Here is a 21,104-nt window from a genome sequence, read left to right on the forward strand (position 1 = left end):
CGTCGTTATTACATTTATTACACGTTGCGTCGTTAGTACATTTATTATATGTTGCGTCGTTATTACATTTATTACACGTTGCGTCGTTATTACACGTTACATCGTTATTACATTTATTACACGTTGCGTCGTTATTACATTTATTATATGTTGCGTCGTTATTACATTTATTATATGTTGTGTCGTTATTAAATTATTACATGTTGCGTCGTTATTATATTTATTTACATGTTGCGTCGTTATTACATTTATTACATGTTGCGTCGTTATTACATTTATTACACGTTGCGTCGTTAGTACATTTATTATATGTTGTGTCGTTATTAAATTATTACATGTTGCGTCGTTATTATATTTATTTACATGTTGCGTCGTTATTACATTTATTACACGTTGCGTCGTTAGTACATTTCGCGTTGCTATAGATAAAGTAGGTACACATATAACAAAGTTTTGGATTCCCATGTACATGCTATCTTGAAAGATCTCCAAAAGAGGATGTTATTTACAGCAGGTTGTCTATGTCTGTATTTGGCAGACATCTGTAAGAGGTTACGTTTCACAACTCCGACTTTCTGAATAGGAAGTAGAAACGCTAACTTGTTCTTTGAGATGTTAAGATAACATTCACGTACTCATCATATCAACGAGCCTTCCGAAAAATTTTAATTCTTCTTTAGATTTTTTGAATTTGAAGCATGACCAAAAACATTGAAGTTTTGTTATAAAATGCAGAGGTGTGATAAAACTGAGAATACAGCAGCGAATGAATGGTATACAATGAAATATGTCATACCAGTGTAGGTTTTCTGTTTTGAGTCAGTGTTGGGTAATTTTCTGGATCATGGTAGTGAGAAAAGCACACACATTCTTTTGTCGAACTTCACGTTCCCTAAATAGTAAGGGTAATTGGTGTATATTTTATTTTTACCGAGTATTATCTTGGCTGACTCCCTAAATAGTAAGGGTAATTGGTGTATATTTTATTTTTACCAAATATTATCTTGGTTTACTCCCTAAATAGTTAGGGTTATTGGTGTATATATTTTATAACCGAATATTCTCTTGATTTACTAAGTTTAATATGATCTGACGCTTGCAAACACAACTAAGAGCAAAGTTAAATTGCTGCACTCAGCACTGCACAACATATCAGTCTCAAGTGTTTTGTTAACGTCATCTTCCAAAATAGGACCCAGTGTTGGTGTAGAGAATTTAATAGCTATATAGTATAGAAAAAAAAAACCATACACCCTTTCATTCATTACGTGTTGTATGCGTGCTTGCAATTTACAAAATAGATGGCTACTTACATCTTTGCGAATCGATATGACTATATATGGTTGAACCTAATTAATTTTTTATCCAGATTTTCTGAAACATACCTTGAACATGATGTACTCCATTCTTATTTTCGTCAGACTCCATATTCTTATATAACAAAATTGAACCTTGAATACATTCATATCTATGCGACTATATCAGAATTTGTTTTATGAGACAGTCAATATCTATCTATGGGGTGAGCTTCAATTACATTTTTTATATTTAGTCCTCATAACACAGTAACATTTATTAGATTCCAAATTTGTACAAATGTTTTGTAATTAATTGTAATACAATTAAGCATGAATTTAATTCGGTATTCCGAGGTCTGTAAGAATGATTTAAATATAAATGAATGATCAAAAGAAAATGAATATTACTAATTCTTTAAGTGAATATGATGACCTTTTCAATGATAGACTTTTATGTCAAACAGTTGATTATTTCGTCCTGTTACTATGACAACTTAAAAGTTTCAGATTCCTTAAAAGATAAAAAAAAAAAAAAAAAAAAAAAGAAGTAGGCATTAATATATCTTTTTATTCTGCAGACATTGCAAAATATAAATATGACATGGTTATCATGCATTTGTAAGTCATAAAATAAACCTCCCAAAAATCAATATGAATATTTTCTTTACAAAAATTCACTGGATCATTGCATGTTTCTAGCAACCACGGTCCTTATAATTCCTTTCGTGATACTTATAACTGTTTTATGAATGCATAAACGTTTGAATAAGTGTATTTTGGACCGATTTTGATAGGGAAATTTCGTACCTTGTTCTGAAAAAGGTCAAAATTTGTAGTATGTAATTACTACTGCATTATTTATTTTGAAAATGCCGGATTTAAGATTTCGTGCATAATCCTCACACCTGTGTCGGTATTTAGGATGACAAACCCGACGTTTTGACGAACCGAATTGTTTAGATGAGCTAAATGGTTTTGACTACCCTAAACCCCTCATCAAAGACCGCAATATACACGGTTAATGCTCGAAAAGGCAACCCGAGAAGAGTGGTAGACAAATTAGGGCTTTGCCTTCTTTTGATAGAAATTAGTATTTGTGTGTTCATTTAGATTAGAAAATCAGAGAAAAGGCGTGAAATAACAGATGTCAAAGAGACGAAATAATAATACGGTATTGGGACGACATCTTTAATCATGGCGGTTTACATTCCATGGTGTAGCTCTGGTTCATGGTCACTAGCTTCGTTGACAAGAATGTAAAAGGCGGAGATCAGACACCTGTTATTTATGACGTCACGAAACTCCATTCCATAAACAGGCAAAGTTGGCAGCAGCTTCGTTCATCCTTTCTATACTTTCTACATGTATATAGAACCCGGGTATTTTTTGTGAGGTACAAATTATCATATCATATTGGAGAAAATGTAATTTCTTTCCGATTAATTTGAAAGCTGTCTCTGAGAGTAGACATTGTTCCAGATCTAGTACATAAGGTTATATAAAAAATTATATATACCGTATGTGGAAGTCTTTTTACTTATATCAAGTTTATGAAATATAAAATTACAAATCCATTTTTAAAAGATGTGCAGGACAGAAAGTAGATTAAAGTACATCGCCTTTGAAGTGCATGTATTTATTCCAAAGAAATATAGTTATTGCTTTAAATTTGAAAAGCAATAGCAAATTCCATGTTGCTACGATACTCACATCTATATTCATCATACAGCAAAGTAAAGACCTCGATGGGGAGACATTTTCCCCCTTTTTATTTTCTGTATTAGTAATTGCATTGAAATGTGGTCAACCGGGGAGAAACCTAGTGGCATCCCTCATCTTTCATCAAAGAAAGTTTGGACACAAATCATTTATGACGTAAATCACACCCACTATAATTAATATCATTAATCAATTTTTCCTGAACATGTGTTTTGAACACTGCGATCAAAATAGACAGGTAATGTTTCATGATTTGTCATTGTATCCTATACGTTACAAAAACATTCTTAGTAACGTTATGAACAAAAATTAGCAAGAGTGGCTTCTTTCGTAACTACTGGGTCTCAGGTCATCATTTTGAGTTGATAGCGAGGTTAATACCATCCCAGACGGCAAAATTGGTGTCATCTTCAACATGAAAAGAAGACGTGTCAAATTTTAAACTTTGAATCTTTGTCCTCGATTGCTGAAAAATTCCACTACAAAAGACAGAAGACGTGAACAATTACCACATTAGAACGTTACAAACTCTGGCCACATTGATTTGATAGGTCCATGGTCATTTTGGCATGATAAGCGGATAGACCTTATTCAAGAAGCGGACAAAATTAAGACCCTTCTTTCACTTCATTATTATTTAAACACTAATTTATAAAGATCAATTACGACCAAACTTACTAACGTCTGAATGGCGTCATACAGGGAACCCCTTTAAGATTTGGCTTATGTGCATGGATTTATTTCGCTCGATTAGATACAAGTACATATTAAAGCGTACTTCTAAACTCCCACCAACACAATTAAGCCTTTTACACTGTATTACAGAGATCATTAGGCGCTAGTCACCTTGTGGTAAAAAAAAGAGGCATCAAAGATCCTGGAAGACGCCACACAGATCTCTTTGGTAAACCGGAACTATATATTTAGAACGCTGGTCTTTTTTTTCCAGTGGATCGGAGCGATTTCAACTTAACACCAAATGTGTTCTTTGAACGTGCTGTGGACGAGTGTAAATATGCTCAAATGATTGCTATACTATGTAAACTTTTCGCATATTTCCTTTAGTGTCAGCATTAGAGTAATTTTATTTGCTTTTTATCGGTTTTTCAAGTTTCGTAGCACCTGCGGTTGTGTAAAAAGAATGTTGTTATAATTCATATACAGATAATGAGAATTTGCTAACTCTTATGTTACATTTGACAGAGTGATACAATAGAAGAGATAGTTTTACCAAATAGGATGCAGAACGCCATTTCGTTTTTCTCACGGAGTTGTTTTTGTGCAATAAGAAATTGGGTTGTTTAAAGCAGAAGCTCAATTTGCATTTCTCTTACTATCCAAGCATCTAATTTAGGTTTACAGAGTCAATCGTTCACGTAATCCCGACATGTATTGGAGAGTGAGATATGTAGGATAAACGGGGGATAAAAAAAACCCGGGACACCTGGGAAATCTATAAACATCAACTGTAAACAAATCACAATCAGAATTTAACATACCATTACCTACTTTTTCCTACAAATATTTGCACCTGTTCAAGGCAAATGTCACCCATAAAACCATTCTTCAAAATATTACAATAGCGCTTTCGGGTAGCGGCAAATTGGTAAAGTAAATTGATTGTTAGCTCGCCCGTGTTTATCATTTAATTATGCGATTCTGTTTCACCGTTGCTGGTACATTTTCGCCATGACGTTTTGGTTAATGGGTCCTTGTACATTAACGGTGAACACCTGTGAAATACAGAAAAAAAATCAAAGAGCAGAGTGTACCTTAAGCGAGAGATAGATTAAACACAAAACAATAGGCAAACTCAGATCACAGGGAAAGGGGTGGCAGCGATATACCTCCCAAAGGTACTATAGCTTCCAGAGGCACACATTTTCTTATTGCTCTCCTCCTGAAAATAACCGTGTACAGTAAACGAGCACCTGCATGCAGTAAAGTTTTCTCTGTTTTAGACCACGCGTTAGACGAAAGAATTTATATGTAAATATAATATATACATGTCTATAGTGGTCTGATTTCATTTGCACCTCATGTATGGTTGCAGACTGTTAAATATGCACCAAGTGCATTAATTCTGAGGTTTTTATTTTATTTTTTAATGCGTGCCATTAAAAGAACTCCTTTGTAAATCTGCGATTTCAATCCACGTGTGGAAAAAGTACAAAGTAATTATTCTTAAAATCAAAAACACGTGCATTTAGGCCAAGAATTCTGACACTTCCAATCAGGTAGCAGACGTTATAATGGATTTATATGATTATGATATGATACGATATAATTTGCCATTTGTTTGCAGAAGTTTGCGTCTTTGATCAACACATGCCACAGGAAAAAAGACTATATACATGCACATGGGCCACAACACTTACCTCGTATTTGTAATAGATGCATTTCATATTTTGAATTCACTGACACACGGTAATAACAAAATCTTCAACCTGACAAAATATACTGAGAATAAAAAAAACCAAGACTGAATCTGAAAAACAGTCCATGTCATTTATGTGGAAAATTCCACCCGGTGGATTGGCTTAATCCAAACAAAATAAAACATGTCACCATAATACACTAACGATAAAATAGTAACGTCAAGCATGATGTACAATCTTATTGTTATTATGATGAGAGAAAAAAGTTATATAAGACAGAAAAAATTTCTGCAAAATTTGAAAAAATGATGAATGTACTAGAGTATTCGCGAGACAATGCAAGGAGTTCAACAATATATATTACGAAACACTGTTAAGTTCTTGGAGAGACACCCCCCCCCTATATATTCCTATGTGTAAAACTGAACACCAGTATTTCTCCTCTCCTTACACCATGTTTATATCTACACGAGGATGCCTGGACAAAATATCTGTCATTTCTATGAACTCTGAGGACTTTTAAATGTCCACATTTTTCTTATTATCTTTTCTTGTTGGGAAAACTGTACTGTCACTCGTAGAAACATAAATCCCTTTTACCCATTGATGTTTGTGTCAAGTTTGGTGGAAATCGACATACCCCTAGTATTTCTGAGAATAAAAGAACATACAGAATGGCAATGTGATTATAAAACTTATCCGACCTTCCCACGAGTTAATTTCATTTTAGTCAAATTTTCTTCTTCAACAATACACTTTTCATTTTAAAGTATTTATACTTCTTTATCAAACTAAAACGTTGCTCATGAGTTTCCACTAGAATTCTCATTCATGGTCATTAATATGAACGGTGTCCCTTTGCTATTAATGATGTAATGCTATCAAAACAATCGGTCATTTAACCTGTCAAAGCCCGCCCCCTACCATACTAGTAATCAACGAATACATTGAGTGACATCGGTATCGAAATTGTAGATGAATGTTAAATTAAGATAGAGCTTTGAATTACACCAATTTCCACAGCAGTACAAAAGTGCACATAGAAAACAATCTCAAATCAAAAATTATAGTAGATACAGAGGAGAAAAAAATTCTAAACTTAGTTGATTTATTGTTTGTTTCACGCCCCGTCGAGAATTTTTCACTGATGTTGGTGAAGTACCACAGCGATAGCATTTAGGTTTCTTCATGCTCTTTATCGTGCCAACCTCTGCCGCGAAACGGGAACTCCGTTTTTAAGGTCAAATCCGCAAGACCCGTGATTCTCACTTCTAATAGATATTGACGGCAACCTAACAATTCAACTTATAACAAACTGGATGATTTCAACTTCTCCATCGTCAACTTCCCATATTTATGTAGCAATATTCCATTATCACCTGCATATGGTGTTTACATCTCTCAACTGATTCGATACGCAAGAGCTTGTTCTATATATGGTCAGTTTTAAAATCGAAGCAGGCTACTAAGTTGATGGTGAAGGGGTACTAATAGTCTCGTTTAAAATCAGCATTTCGCAAATTCTATGGTCGTTATAACGATATAGTTTGCCAATACAACCTATCATTGGGTTAAATGCTGTCTGACGTGTTCCATACCGATTGTTAGACCGTTCTTGGCACACTGATTTTGACTACGGATAACTCCGTTTACCTGATCAAGATATAGGGATCATGCGGGTGTGACCGGTCGACAGGGGATGCTTACTCCTCCTAGACACCTGATCCCACCTCTGGTATATCCAGGGGTCCGTGTTTGCCCAACTTTCTATTATTCTAGTATTGCTTATAGGAGTTATGAGATTGGTCACTGTTCGTTATCTTCACCTTTCTAAATACCGAGCGTTTGGCGAATGAGCAATCACTACTTATTTTAACGTCTTCGGTTTGACGCGGCCATGGCACGAGCGGGACTCGAACTCATGACCTCCCGGTTACGAAGCAAACGCTCTACTACTCTAAACGATGAAAGCATTGCAGTGACAGGAGCAAGAAACACGTACCCACATGTCGTAATGGGTAACCTCTCAACAACCAATCCTGCAATGAGATATTAATCTAACATCACCCCCTAACTCAAACGGAAGGTTGTCAATTTTTCTGCATTTTTCATTGATCATGCACATACTTGAAGAGGTGTAGAAACTAACTTCCTTAATAGACACGATATAGAACTTCATTAATTTAACAAACATGGCTATATACGCTTAGATTCCAGAAAACATATCCTTTTGCAATTAGTAATTAGTTTTGGCAGGTATCAAATTAGATTTAACACGGAGTGCGTGATTGAATGGGTTGACTTTCATAATTAGCCATGTTGAAATCACACTATGAAAGTTTTATCACGTATGCCGAACAAAAGATTTATCGCAATATCCCGTAATGTATTTTTTGCAACAAAACAGAAATTTTCATTGTCCGAACGTTTATTCTAAATATATCTGAATTACAGGATATTTATTCCAAGTGAGTTTAAAAACATAATGGTTAACCAAGAGACCTTCATTTCTCGCCGGAGGTGGGAGTGAAACCTTTACAGAGGAGGGATAACGTTTGAAGTCAATAAGGTCTACATGTTTCAGTTCTGCAGTAGCTCTACATACATATCCTCCCTACACTACTCTTTACACACAAGAGTAAAATTTTCATAGAAGAGGGCACCTGATTTTTTTTTATCGCCAAACTAGAGAAGAAGTGATGTTTTCAAACTTTGCGATCAAAATTGGGTTATTTGGTTTAAAGCAAATTCTCGAGACATACGTTAAGAAAGTCTCAATGTTCAGTACAAGTTGACGTTCGGTGTCATTGCCCATGGAAGAGGGAAGGAACTGAAATCAAATGCCAGGCTTTGAAGAAAATTAACCGTCACATCAGAAGCCGACATGTGAATATAAGTGATCGGGCATACCTGAAGTTGCTTGACATTTTGTTAATAACAATTTCCTCAATTTTTTCAAAGGAAAATATATCAAATCAAAAATATTTTCATGACTTTAATTGCATGCAGGAAACAATTCATATTTTCAACATTGGCTGATACTCCGGTATTGATTAACCCAAAAAAAAAAACTTTTAAAAAAATCAACTAATGTAAAACCAAAATAAAAAAAAAGTATATAATAGATTTAAAAAAAAAAAAACACCCGGAAAATCAAGATAAATCGATTGTGGTGGCACGCCATCTATTGGTACGGTGAAAATTATAATCCTGACGCACACACCGCCGATAGCTGTCATATACTCATTGTAATCCGCATGTCCTGATCAGCGCTCTCCTTACAGTCGGTGTAATATTTTAATCATGAAGCATCCAGAGAGTGTTATCATGAGCTAATTAAAAACCAGCTTTAGTGCAAATGCGCTATATTTGCAAATGACACCTTTGACTTCATCGGGTCTAATTTTATATATAGTTTGATGAAATTGAATAATTAGCAATATATTTCGTAACCATTTTTAAAAAGATAGATCTGATTGAAAGAACATAACAATGGAATAGAGAGGATTTCGGAAAACCAATACACTTTATATTCAAATAAAATCCAATATCATAAAATGCCATTTACTATAGAAAATTTGTTTGTTTTAAGAAAGAGTTTTGAAGGTGTCCTAAACGTATGTGTCCAAAGTCTGTTCGTCGCTGTCCCAAACACAGGTGTCCGTGGACATTCCGAGATCATGTGACAAGCTTTTAACCTCAATGTCGCTCGAAGTAGTTTCAGCTTGACATTCCTCTTTTTCAGTCTTTGAAAGACGATTACTGATCGACGGAAATACGAAAAATCTGTTGTCATCATTAACGCTGGATGTGGACACACCAGAGTCGTTTTGAAGATCGTCGGATAAAAACGAGGTGGTAAAGCCTGGGGCGGTTCTGGCCCTTTGACGATACAAATTTGGTCTTCCAGAAAGCTTATATGGGTTATTTGGTCCTTCTCTTGTAATGTTGCTACTATCTGAGTAAAATACATCATCATCACCATTTGATGACGTAGAACATTTTGAGCATAAACTACCAATGCTACTTTCATCTGCATCGCAGTCGATGACACTGCTTCTTGGTAAACTTTCAAGGTCAGGACTATAGCTGGCTTTCGAGGTCAGGGGATCGTGTCTATATTGTCGTGGAATGTCTGTATTAAGTTTGGTTGTTGCTATTGTTGAATATTTTTTATTGGTATGTGGCGAGCCTAGTCGTACTCTCTTTCGAACTGGAACCGTTTCTAAAGAGTCTTTGCAAAATGTCACAGTTCTAGAATTTGGAAAACAAGATACATCAAATGTAGACTTGACACTACCTGTCCTTGTCGAAACCTCAGTATCTTGGATTTCTGAAAACTCAAGACTAGACACTTTGTTTTCGGGAATCCGTTTCTCCGAAGTACAGACATCTTCTACGTGATTTATGACGTCAGGATATCTGTCTGTTTCATGCGTTCCCTCAAATTTATCGAAGCACTCAATGTCCGAGGGAGATATTGAAGCTGTTGCAGTATTTTGACTGTTGAGGTCGTCGTGAAGATGATAGTAAAGTTTGCTGTCGTCAAGCTCAAAATTAACGTAATGTTCACCACAACTTTTCTCTAACAATGAATCAAAAGTCAGGCGGAGCTCGGTAAAACTCGGTCTGCTGGCCGGGTCCTCTCGCCAACACGAACGCATGATTTGGTAACTGTAAAAGAGAAGTACACACACGGTGATTTTTTTCTTTCTTAATCGATCCTAAAACTGCTTTTTAGGGAGGCATAACATACAAGGTGTATTGAAAAGTCATTTAAACATCAACGAAAACTAGATTTACAAAATGTGTTTTGATTATTTCATTTCAAACACCTGGAAGACGATGAGAAAATGCGATAAATTCTCTGATTGACATTTCAAAGATGAAAATGTCAGATAGTAATCAATGAATGAACTTAGAAATGTGAAGTGTAATTGGGGACCCAGCCTTTTTAAGAGCGTTTCTCCTTGAATGTAAAACGAAATCTTTTAAAAGATTTTGAATTAAAAAATAACTTAAATCCAGTTTAATATCATAATGAGAAAGAACAGTTTAATATGATTTATTAATTTATTGAAATTGAAAGATGATAGGGATTTAGTGAAAAGAATTCCCTTTGAGAGACGATTCGGAGTTAGATGTTAGAAAAAAAGGTACACAAGACATACCAAGGTGTATTATAGATACAATCATAAAATTCGGTCGATTTTCCCCCGCAATGCAGTGGGGTGCCATATTTCTGCGATTGAATTTCCGACATGGTGAAAGCACCTCATTATTTATAATACATTGTATTTTCCACACTGACCATAATTAATATGAACAACTTTTAGTCTATCAAAAGCATATGGGCTACATCGCTCACCTTAGACACTTCATTTCCCCATGTAAATTATTAAATCTCAATCTCCTCTTGTGCTTCATAGGCTATGGTATGAACAAACTTCAATTTACATTACGTGAGGATTCTTGCATTTTAATTTGAAAGTGTACCACTGTGGTTCTTGAGAAGATTTTTCTACAGAATCCTATGTAAATTTGAAAGCCCATCTTAGCTCTGTTCTTAGCCCAGGTGCCATGGTGTGGTGTGAACTTGAATCTACACTTTACGAAAAAGCTTTCAAATTAATGTGATAAGAATTTCAGAAACTGAATTCTTGTGGATCACAAGAAGATGTTGAAAATATATTCCCATATACATGTATTCCCATATAAAACTTTAACACCCCCTACTGTGGCCGAACCCAGAGTCAAGGTCTAACAACTTAAAATATACACCGCATGAGATACCTGCATATTAATATGACAAACTATCCCCCTAGACGTAGTTCTTGAGAAAAAGATTTTTCAAGAAACTCCATTGATATTCCTATGTAAAACTTCGACCTTGTAGTCTCGTCCTTGCCCCAAAGTTCATGGTGTGAACGAGCTATATTACATAAGGATTCTGACATATAATTTTAATGCATCTTCGTACAAAAATAATTTTCAATTTTTTCTAAATATTCTTATGTAAACGTCTGAACCCCTTTTGTAGCCGGGTACAGACCCCGTGGCAAATTCGATCAGAAAAGCTCAGGTGAGCTGAAAATGAAATAAAATTTGCTTGAAAAGATGAAGTTTTATTATAATTCAATTATGTACGAAACGTAGTTTTTGCAGAATAAATGTTCACTTCAATTTCAAAGCATGCGGTTTCGTATAAATTGACAGTCTTTAGGTGTGAAAGATGACTACTCGATAAAAGGATATTTGGTGACGACTTTTCTTTTTCATTGATTTCTAAGAATTGTTTTTCTTGTTGAAATTCTGATATAATCATATTCAAACAATCATTTACATCTTTCAGAAAAATATACATGTTTGATATATATTTTGTATTCCGTGTACGTTACAGAGAGGGAATGTTTTGTAAAAAAAATACGAACAAATCAAACGATATATTTTTAATTATAGAACTATAGTTTCAAGAGCAATGTTTTCACAATTAAACATCCGTGAAGTCGACAGAGAAGTAGACGATGTGTCTTGTTTTAAAATACTGTGACTTCATTCTTGAAATGTCATCCTTTCTCATTTTAAGAAAACAGCCACCCAAGGCGACATTCGATCCGCGGTGGAGAGAGAAAGTGTTGGGCGAGTGTATATCGGGTGTTTGAGATTCAGCACGATAACATAGCTCTAACCCAGCACAAGCGGGCATGCTTTAACACTTTTTGTAACGTTAATGGTGCTTCTTTGAAGGGGAAATTAAATATATGACAAATGTTATACATACATACATATATAACGTTATATATCTCAGAGATCATATAATAATGCATTTTCGATAATGGAATTGCATGATGTTTATCTTATAATATATTCCCACACACACACACACAGAGAGAGAGAGAGAGAGAGAGAGAGAGAGAGAGAGAGATTTCACATGAATATCCATCATTGACGTATTTCACAGAATTGAATTACGCGCATCTAATTTAAATCAGAATTTGAAGATACACGACCTAGTAACTTATTTACCCAATATCCAAATATATGTATTTGGAATATAATTATAAATCGCATATTTCACGATATATTAAGACATAAATTACATTACATAAGGAGTCTTGTGGTTACTAGAATCTACGTCAAATTCAAATAACTGCGTGTTCTTATTGTGTGAGCGCTGTGTGACATAAATCATGACAGGTATTTCATGAATTATAGGGTGTCCATGAAAATTTATCATTTACATACTATGGAGTGTATCATTCTATCAATAAGACACGAATTAAGGCGATAGAAAAAACTTGCACTTTGGGGGAGTTGACACACTGCTCTTTAACAGGGTCTTGATATTGGTCATTTTCTGGTCATCTCTCGCGGTCAGTTGAAAATCAAAAAGACCTGTCAGATGACATTTATCAGAGAACGCCTCTTTTGTTACTAGTTCAGCTCAACAAGACAATGGAATGACAGATAAAATAGTTTATCACGTTTTATTGTTTTCGCGCACCTGTAGACCTGCCGCATCACCCCTGTCATGGCGACCGATGTATCACTACATCGAGTCGCAGTATGAGTAACTTGGAGTGACAATAGGGCTTTTAGAATATTTTGGCACTTTAGTTCAGCGAATTATGAATAGTTTGCTATCTTTAACAATGTCAAGTGCAAAGGAATGATTGAGGCTTATATCGAGCGTGTCAAACGAAAGACAATAGAGCGAATACATCGTCGACTCCAAAGAAGTACATGTAAGGCGTTCAAGAAAAACAAAACAATTAAAATATAGTATCCGAAAGCACTAACTTTTGTCGTATGGGTTAATTGACCAGAAGTACATACTTTTATTTAAAACAATAAATTTACCTTTAGTTGTTTATATAAAAGTTTATCATAGTAACTAAAAGATCGAAAATAAGCCAATAACGTAATACACATCAGATGTTGATGTGGACAGTTTGTGACTGTCGAAATTTAGTACCAATCGGCCGGGAGTCAATTAGAAAGAATTCAAAACCAAGCCTCCCTGACTACAAGCAAGACATAACCTTTAACATGTGGCTAAAACACTTTGATGCAAAGCCTAGACCAATCAACCTCGGTATCCAACGTTTACCACAAGTCTGAGTATTAAATGTTATGTGTACTTTGTCCCACACAACAATTTGAATTTATGTTTATGAGACAGAAATTAAAAAAAAACATTTATCAACATAAATATTTTACATGTCAATAAAGCGACTAACAATTTTCAGGAAGGAACAGGAAAATTCAACATATCCATTACCACCCACCTTATGAACGATGAGGATTCGATTTAGGGCTATTAGTCAAATTTTCCTCACTTATCAAAAGTGCCATCCAATGTTCATTTAGAACTACAGAGTCCGAAGTAATATTTAAACAGTAAACAGTTTTTCAGTGTTTACAAAAACCATAAGGTTGCGATAATCTCAGTGAGACTGCTATCGTATCATTAATAATTCCTAAAAATCTCTAAACATTGAATATACTGTATACCATAGAAAGAGGTAAAATGATACAACTTTTTCCATTAATTTGGATGAAATACAAAATATATTCTTATTATAAGTTTAATTTGCATGCGATTGCAGTGGTCAATTGCAAACCTTGTATTGAAATTTCCTCTCAAGCGCAATGGAATAAGAATTTATACTCTATTTTAAGCCTGTTTCTTTGCCTAATTAAATTTCTGCTGCATTTTCATGTTTTTCGTCCTGCGCATGTGATATTGTGTCATTTCCAGAACAATGAAATCAGCAGTTTATCGATTGACGTTAATGTCGGTTCAGCACTAAATAAGGAGAAATCAAACAAGCGGTTAAAAATGAGGGGACGTTTGTGACACTTTACATACTATCACTTTTATGCTTGGTACATGATCATGACCTGATCAAAGATTTGCACGGAAGGAGGCTTTTTAATAAATATATAGTCCCACAATTGAGGTTTTGTCTTTCTTCTTTGATTTGGTTTAACACGGTGTTACAGAAACGTGTCAGTCATACATGCATATTACTTTTCTCCGAGAAAAACCACTACAGATGATTTTCAGTTTTAACCTATCACACAAACACAAAAAGGGGACCCGTACATACAATTAAATACTGTGTGCATAATTAACGTCCGTACATCCAGCTGCATCCACAAGCGAGGGTTTAAGTAAGTGAATAAATTCAAATATTGGATACGAATTTAAACAAATTACACCATTTTGCATGCATGTTTGACCACAAAGAACAATAAATAATTTGGTATAAACGTATTTTTTATGCTCTGCTTTCTTTTATGATAATATCTGTTTGAAGTGCAAATTTTTTAAAGATATAAACCAGCAAGCAACTCGAGGATGAAATATTTTAGAAACTTCTTCCGCACTACTTTATACTATATTTAGAAATATGAATAAATCACAGAAAATATAATCTTTTCAACTTTCATCTGAATCGAAATTTAAAAAAATCAAAATGTTGTTAATACTCTCTGTGTTGCATTATAAATATCCAATAAGGGCACCGATCTCAGCATATAGACTTGCTATACAGTTCATCTATGCCCTTGATACAGACCACTGCCTCTGATGAAGAAAGTAACTAACATACTCGCTATTCCCATTTCTATCAAAGCAGTGTTGAATATTGTTCTTACACTGTAAGAAACGACACTCAGAAATTTACAACAACAAAAAAGAGAGAAAAAATTACCTGACAGATAAATGTTGCCGTAACCATGACAATGATACCGACATGACTTGGCATAATTATTGTTTAGGCTTTTGTCATCTTTGCTTATTCGTCATGTTTTACTACTGAGATGAAACTGATTAATTGATTGAAAGCTAAAACAGGAAACATGGTTTACGTGCGTTGTTTTACAAGGCAGAATCCAAACCTAGAAAAAAGCCCACAACTCACGGACATTGTGAAGGGAAAATTCGATACGTTACATTCTGATTCACCAATATTTGCATACACTGAAAAATTTCCTGTCTACTTTTTGAACATTAAATTGTCTTGGAATGTTCACCTTTCCTTTTTCAGACAAAAGGGTTAAGATTTCTATATATAAACAAGGGAAATAAACCATGCAGCGAATTCTCTTCGCTGTTCAACATTTACACCATCATGCAGGGCCGTAAATTACATGGAGGCGGAGGAGGCAGCTGCCTCCTCCAACTTTTGAGCCAAAAAAAATTAAAATTTAAAGTTCATTAGAATTTATGTTGTTTCCAATAACTAAGAACATGATACCTCCCTTAAAAAGCATTCCAAATCTTTCTTTTAGAATGAGTTAGTCAAGTAACATCTTAGAAGGCCCTAGAATCAAGGATTTTGCACGAAACGTGTTCAGTGTGCACAAAATGTGCTCAGCGTCTGGGCCCCCAGACCCCCGCCTAATTTCCTGCCTCCTCCAAATTGAAGGTTAATTTACGGCCCTGCCATCATGTTTGGATATTCACGCTTCTACTGATTAATAAAATATTGACAATTTATACATATGAAATTAATCATTACGTATTAAATTCACAAGAGGTTCACGGGCCACAAAACCGGATATATTCAGTTAATGGAACCCTAAAATCGGCCCCACAGCAAGTCAAGATTCTGTAATGAACAACTACACACATCATATATGGGGATGCTTCCATACTATCTTAACAAACTGCAATTAATTTGTAGGAAATGTTTTAAAACTTCCTATGAGAAACATTTGAACCACTATTGTAAGACCATTCTGAGTTTGCACAAAATTAATCCCACATAAAATGAGAATACCAACACGTTATAAACGATGGTACAGTTTAAATTGAGTTACTTCCCTTTGCAAAGCCATCAGTGGTCAAGTGCAAAAAAGCAACCTTTCCCGTCTTTATACTTCCAACTACCTTAACAAACCGCTGGAATTCACGAGTAAACTAGAAGCTTTATCAGTTTATGGGTTACCCCCTATCAGGGCGACGAGGCAATTAAAAGTCATTTATTTGATAAAGAGAAATACCGAAAACCTGTGGGAAATTTTGGGTTTTCCACACAAGATGCTATCTTATGATCTTGGCGTAGACAGTTCGAATCTCATTGAATAACAATTCACCCTATTTTTTTTATTTTGAAAACAAAAATTTTGAGAGATTTTTTCTCTCTTGAAAGCAAGTAGCATCCCCACTTTAATTTCGGTTGTGTCGTTTATTAATGGTATACGTCAGACCCTGGTTTAGTGTATCCATCCTCCTTAATTAACCACTATCAAATTGAGGTCATCTGTTTTGGATCTTAATTTTTTGTCTATTATTTCTATTCGAAAAGTGACCAAGTTTTCATAATTTTTTGAAGGGTATCTTTAGAAAATCACCAACTTTGTGACACTATATTCTAAAAGACACCCCCGGCTATTTCAACATGTATATTTCAAAAACCTCAGTGGTAGTTTAAGTTTTGGGGGCCAGAAATTGCTTGTTGTTGAACCTAATCCTTTCATCGGTTTGAAAGAGCATCATCTTTTAAAGGGAAAGGCAACCCTAACCACATTATTGCTTTTATGATAAAAATATTACTTACTGATATCGTAATTGACAGTCTTTAACAACAAAAATCCTTGCTTAACAATTAAATCAATATAAATCTATCATGTATTTTGAATTACCCGCCGCTAAGAGAGTGGCCATTGAAGTTTAATTTATGACGTCACACCGTCTATTCCGGTTTATTTCATCAGCAGCACTGTAAACATGACAAATCACGAACAGTTAAGTTTGGAGCCGTATAGATTTGAGCCCGCTCTTTCGCAAGAAGAAATTGAGAAAAGAAGACATTCAGTCAAGTTGCAGAGCAGGCAGACAGTAAACGTTTCTTCATACAAATGTCTTGAACCTCAACTTGTCATTACGCAAATGATGAATCCACAGTTTACGTAGTCTTTTCTTTTCAAATGACTTGTTGAGTCGGGAATTTCGAGAATTTTTTTTTCACATCTCCCCTTCGCAGTAGTGTAATTTTAAAACTGCTTGCCAGGAAGGCATCAACCTATTTATTCGTAAGATCTACCACATGCACATCTTTGATGATCTCACAGGTGCTTGGGTTCAGGACCCCCCCCCCCCCCCCTCCGAATAAGCTACATGAGTTGATTTAATTAATTTTTGTTGAAAATATTTCTAATGCATGTCAACAACGTCTTGCATACCAATAAAGTCCAAAATACATGTAATTCAAAATAAACCCTTTTAAAAAAAATACCCTCACTGGTTATTATAAGTTCTGTTATAATAACCAGTGAGGGTATTTTTTTAAAGGGCTTATTTTGAATTATTTTGGACTTTATGGGTATGCAAGACGTTGTTGACATGCATTAGAAATATTTTTAAAAATAATAATAATTAAATCAACTCATGTAGCTTATTCGGAGGGTGTGTGTGTGTCCTGAACCCAAGCACCTGTGGATGATCTGAGAATCTCATCAAAACCGGAACAGACGGTGTGACGTCAAAATTATTGATTTTTCTGGTCTTGAATACAAAAGAGTTCAACATCATGGCAGCCTCTATAGATCGCGGGAATTTCAATTTTTGACGTTTTCAAATTAGTCCTTAAGCTTATCTAGGCCATACATCAACAGAATTGTATGACAAATCTTTATCATATGATTAATCCTATTATTTATCATGTAAAAATATTTTGGGTTGCCTTTCCCTTTAAGATGAATCTTGGATTTCCAATGTTTCAATGTGCATGATAAAAAAAAGTTTAAGACGTATTGGGTTTTGGCATTACCTCGAGCAAAAATACAGATTCCTACTTCCAAACATTTCATCTTCAGGGTATTATAGACCTGTCTCATTACGTTAATGTCTGTGTATCAGTTGTTTAAAGATCCTAGAACATGACTTTTGATAGCACTATTACCCACTAAATATCCACAAAATAATTTCTGGAGACCATCGACATCTCCTAAAACACCTTGATGAGATTTTTTTTAGATCACCTTAAAGGGTAAACACCAATATATGTCAGCAAAATACCAACTCGATCTTCCGCTGTTGACAGGGTAGAGTTACAGGGTGCCGCGGATTGCTGTTGCCTTCTCAAAAGAGAAGTTTTCAACTACCTAAACGTAATTGTCTTCACAATTTTCAGAAATGACCTCAATGCATTTTTTCCGGGAGAGTCTAATTTATATCTGGTCACCTATCCCGCTCCACAAAGACAAAATAACTTGACTTATAGGGGTCAGTCGTCAGTCATATTTTCAAGTTTATTTAATAAAACATTGGATTCACCGCCGCTGTTTTATTTCCATAAGGACATGTTTTCATGGTTTCTTCAACAGTATTCCTTAATTCATCAATTTCATTATTTGTCTCAATTATTGTTTACGATAAGTTCGAATGCTTAAAAATGTGGTAATCAAATGAAAAAATTCGTATTCAAGAGACGATTTTTCACATGACACGTAATTTTAGACTTAAATTTGTCCTTTTCTGAAATAAAGAAGCGTGCTTTCAATTAGTGTTGTATATTACTTGAATGTAATGTTGTAATGAAAAGATATTCTAAAGACAACTTGCGCCTTACATATACTTCTTTGTATCTGTCTTGAATCTATTAACAAGGAATGTGACACCCTTCTCAAACCGCATGTAAGAAGTTGACCGTCCCGCCCCCTCTGAAAGTCAACTATCTCAAGGATCAATTCAATCGCGATATGTAAATAACGAATGTTGCAGAATTATTAACATTAAATCAATATTTGTTTAAGATGTCGTCGACTTTTGCTTGATCGACGTAAATTGAAGACAAATAATTATAGGGAAAAAGATAACTAATTTCAAGAGTCATTTATTTACAGAAATTAACAACACGGCTCTAAGTGTTAGTCTGGCTGGTTACACATCACACAGGAAACCGGAGTATTGTTGTATTTTAGAACCGCTCTATACTCATTTGCCTACAATTAATCTCAAAAGTATGCACCAGTTTCTGGTGACAATTAAGTTCATTGGGTACAGACAACTGAAAACGGTAACATTAAGAATTATACATTCTTACCATTTCTACAGATTGATACAATACAGTGTAATATATGTCTGTAAAAACTAGAATTTCTATGACACTGACCACAAAAAAAATACTTGGATGATGTCAGATCTTAGGGCATATTTAAGACTGATGATCTAATAATTCAATCCTGTAAAAGATACCACTTCAACAAGAATTACACAATTTTCTCCAAGTGACCTTGAAATTGTCCAAATGATATTGGCATTGGGTCAACACAGATGGTCAAACAACCTTTGCATCTAGTTTGTATGTCTAAAGCTTTTCTGTCCTAAGAATATTCTCGTAGTGACCTTTACATTGTTCAAATAAGATATGATGTAGACGAGAATTGAGTACCTTCTTTTCTAAGTGACCTGAACATTGTACAAATCACCTTCTAATACCACACAAGACGTAACCAACCTTTGTGCCGAGTGTGGTTATATATAACATACACCGTCCATGCATCATGGCATCATGATTTTTACCAGCAACCTTGACATTGTACAAATGACTATAGTCTGCGGTCGGGACACAAAAATCATATCACAATCAACTGTTTGCCAATTATGAGAAGCTTACCTTTATCCGCTGTAAAGACATGACATACACAAATATCTATATGCGTGTTCTCCAAGTGACCTTGACATAGTATCAATGATCCGGACATATCCTTAAGGAATAAGTAACCTTTGCATCAAAGGTAGTTCTCTACTCCAAATCTGAGTTACATGATTTCCCCTATGACCTTGATAGTGTCCAAATGACTTTAGGCTGGTGCCAGGACATATCAAATGACAAATCTTAGAATACCCATAAACGTCTTTAAATTGAAAAAAATACTAAGTGTCATATGTTTACATAATATACAACAATTCCAAATAATTTCGGGGAAATCCGTACCAGACAAAGTCGCAGGCAGTACAATACCTAATACATTATTTAATTCCAATGCTTTTGCCTTCAATATCTGTACCATTTTATTGAGAACCATTTCCTCACGAAGATGAACGACGTGCGTATGGATCTGGATAAATATAGTAACGAACTATAAAATAACTATTTTAACGGCTAGGAATTCTCTGACAGAAATGAAATTTGAATGTAAAATAAAAAATTTCCACTTTTGAAAATACATGAGGGTATGAACAGCAATGCTTCATGCCGGCATACTTCTCATAAAGCGTTAGTTACACGCTGCATTAAACAGGCGTAAAGCGGTACAGTTCATATCCTCATGTATTTTTCAAAGATGAAATTTATTTCTTAAATAACTATATACATATATTCAAAAATGAAGAAACTGGTATGCGCGAAATCTGTAAGGACACACGAGAAATATAGGCGTCATTCAGATGCTGTTGCAATTGACCTATGTTTTCGATATGACCAAATCAAATGGAGAGGGGACTCAATTCCTTGTAATTTATTAGTATATAAAACCCCGCGTAAATTGACCAAAGACAAAATGAACGGTCGTTCATAATTTAAAAATTTGAAACTCCTTGTGAATGTCTTTATAATGGTAATTTATGTCCATTGCGTAAGTTTAAGGGCAAAATTATTATTACACATGTTTTCTTCTCGTCAAACGCAATAATCAAAAACATAATGCACTATATGGATGACAAGCAGATAAACTGTTACATTGTAAACAATGA

The 21,104-nt window shown here is 34.8% G+C and overlaps 1 protein-coding gene across 2 annotated transcripts in view; it reads right to left on the bottom strand.

Annotated features, from left to right (window-relative positions):
• Window positions 1-8,902: 8,902 nt before the first annotated feature.
• The window catches only part of LOC125649973 (uncharacterized), an 82,496-nt gene continuing 70,294 nt past the window's right edge, over window positions 8,903-21,104 (bottom strand). The window contains exon 24 of one of the 2 annotated variants that reach the window (XM_048877885.2): window positions 8,903-10,069. In XM_048877885.2, the coding sequence (XP_048733842.2) occupies window positions 9,007-10,069 (1,063 nt within the window). In that variant the 3' untranslated portion in view covers window positions 8,903-9,006. Of the gene's footprint in view, window positions 10,070-19,226; window positions 19,352-21,104 lie in introns of those variants that run through there. The other variant, XM_048877886.2, reaches the window with a different exon arrangement.

The sequence above is a fragment of the Ostrea edulis genome, chromosome 5, assembly GCF_947568905.1.
Source record: "Ostrea edulis chromosome 5, xbOstEdul1.1, whole genome shotgun sequence".
Classification (NCBI taxonomy): domain Eukaryota; kingdom Metazoa; phylum Mollusca; class Bivalvia; order Ostreida; family Ostreidae; genus Ostrea; species Ostrea edulis.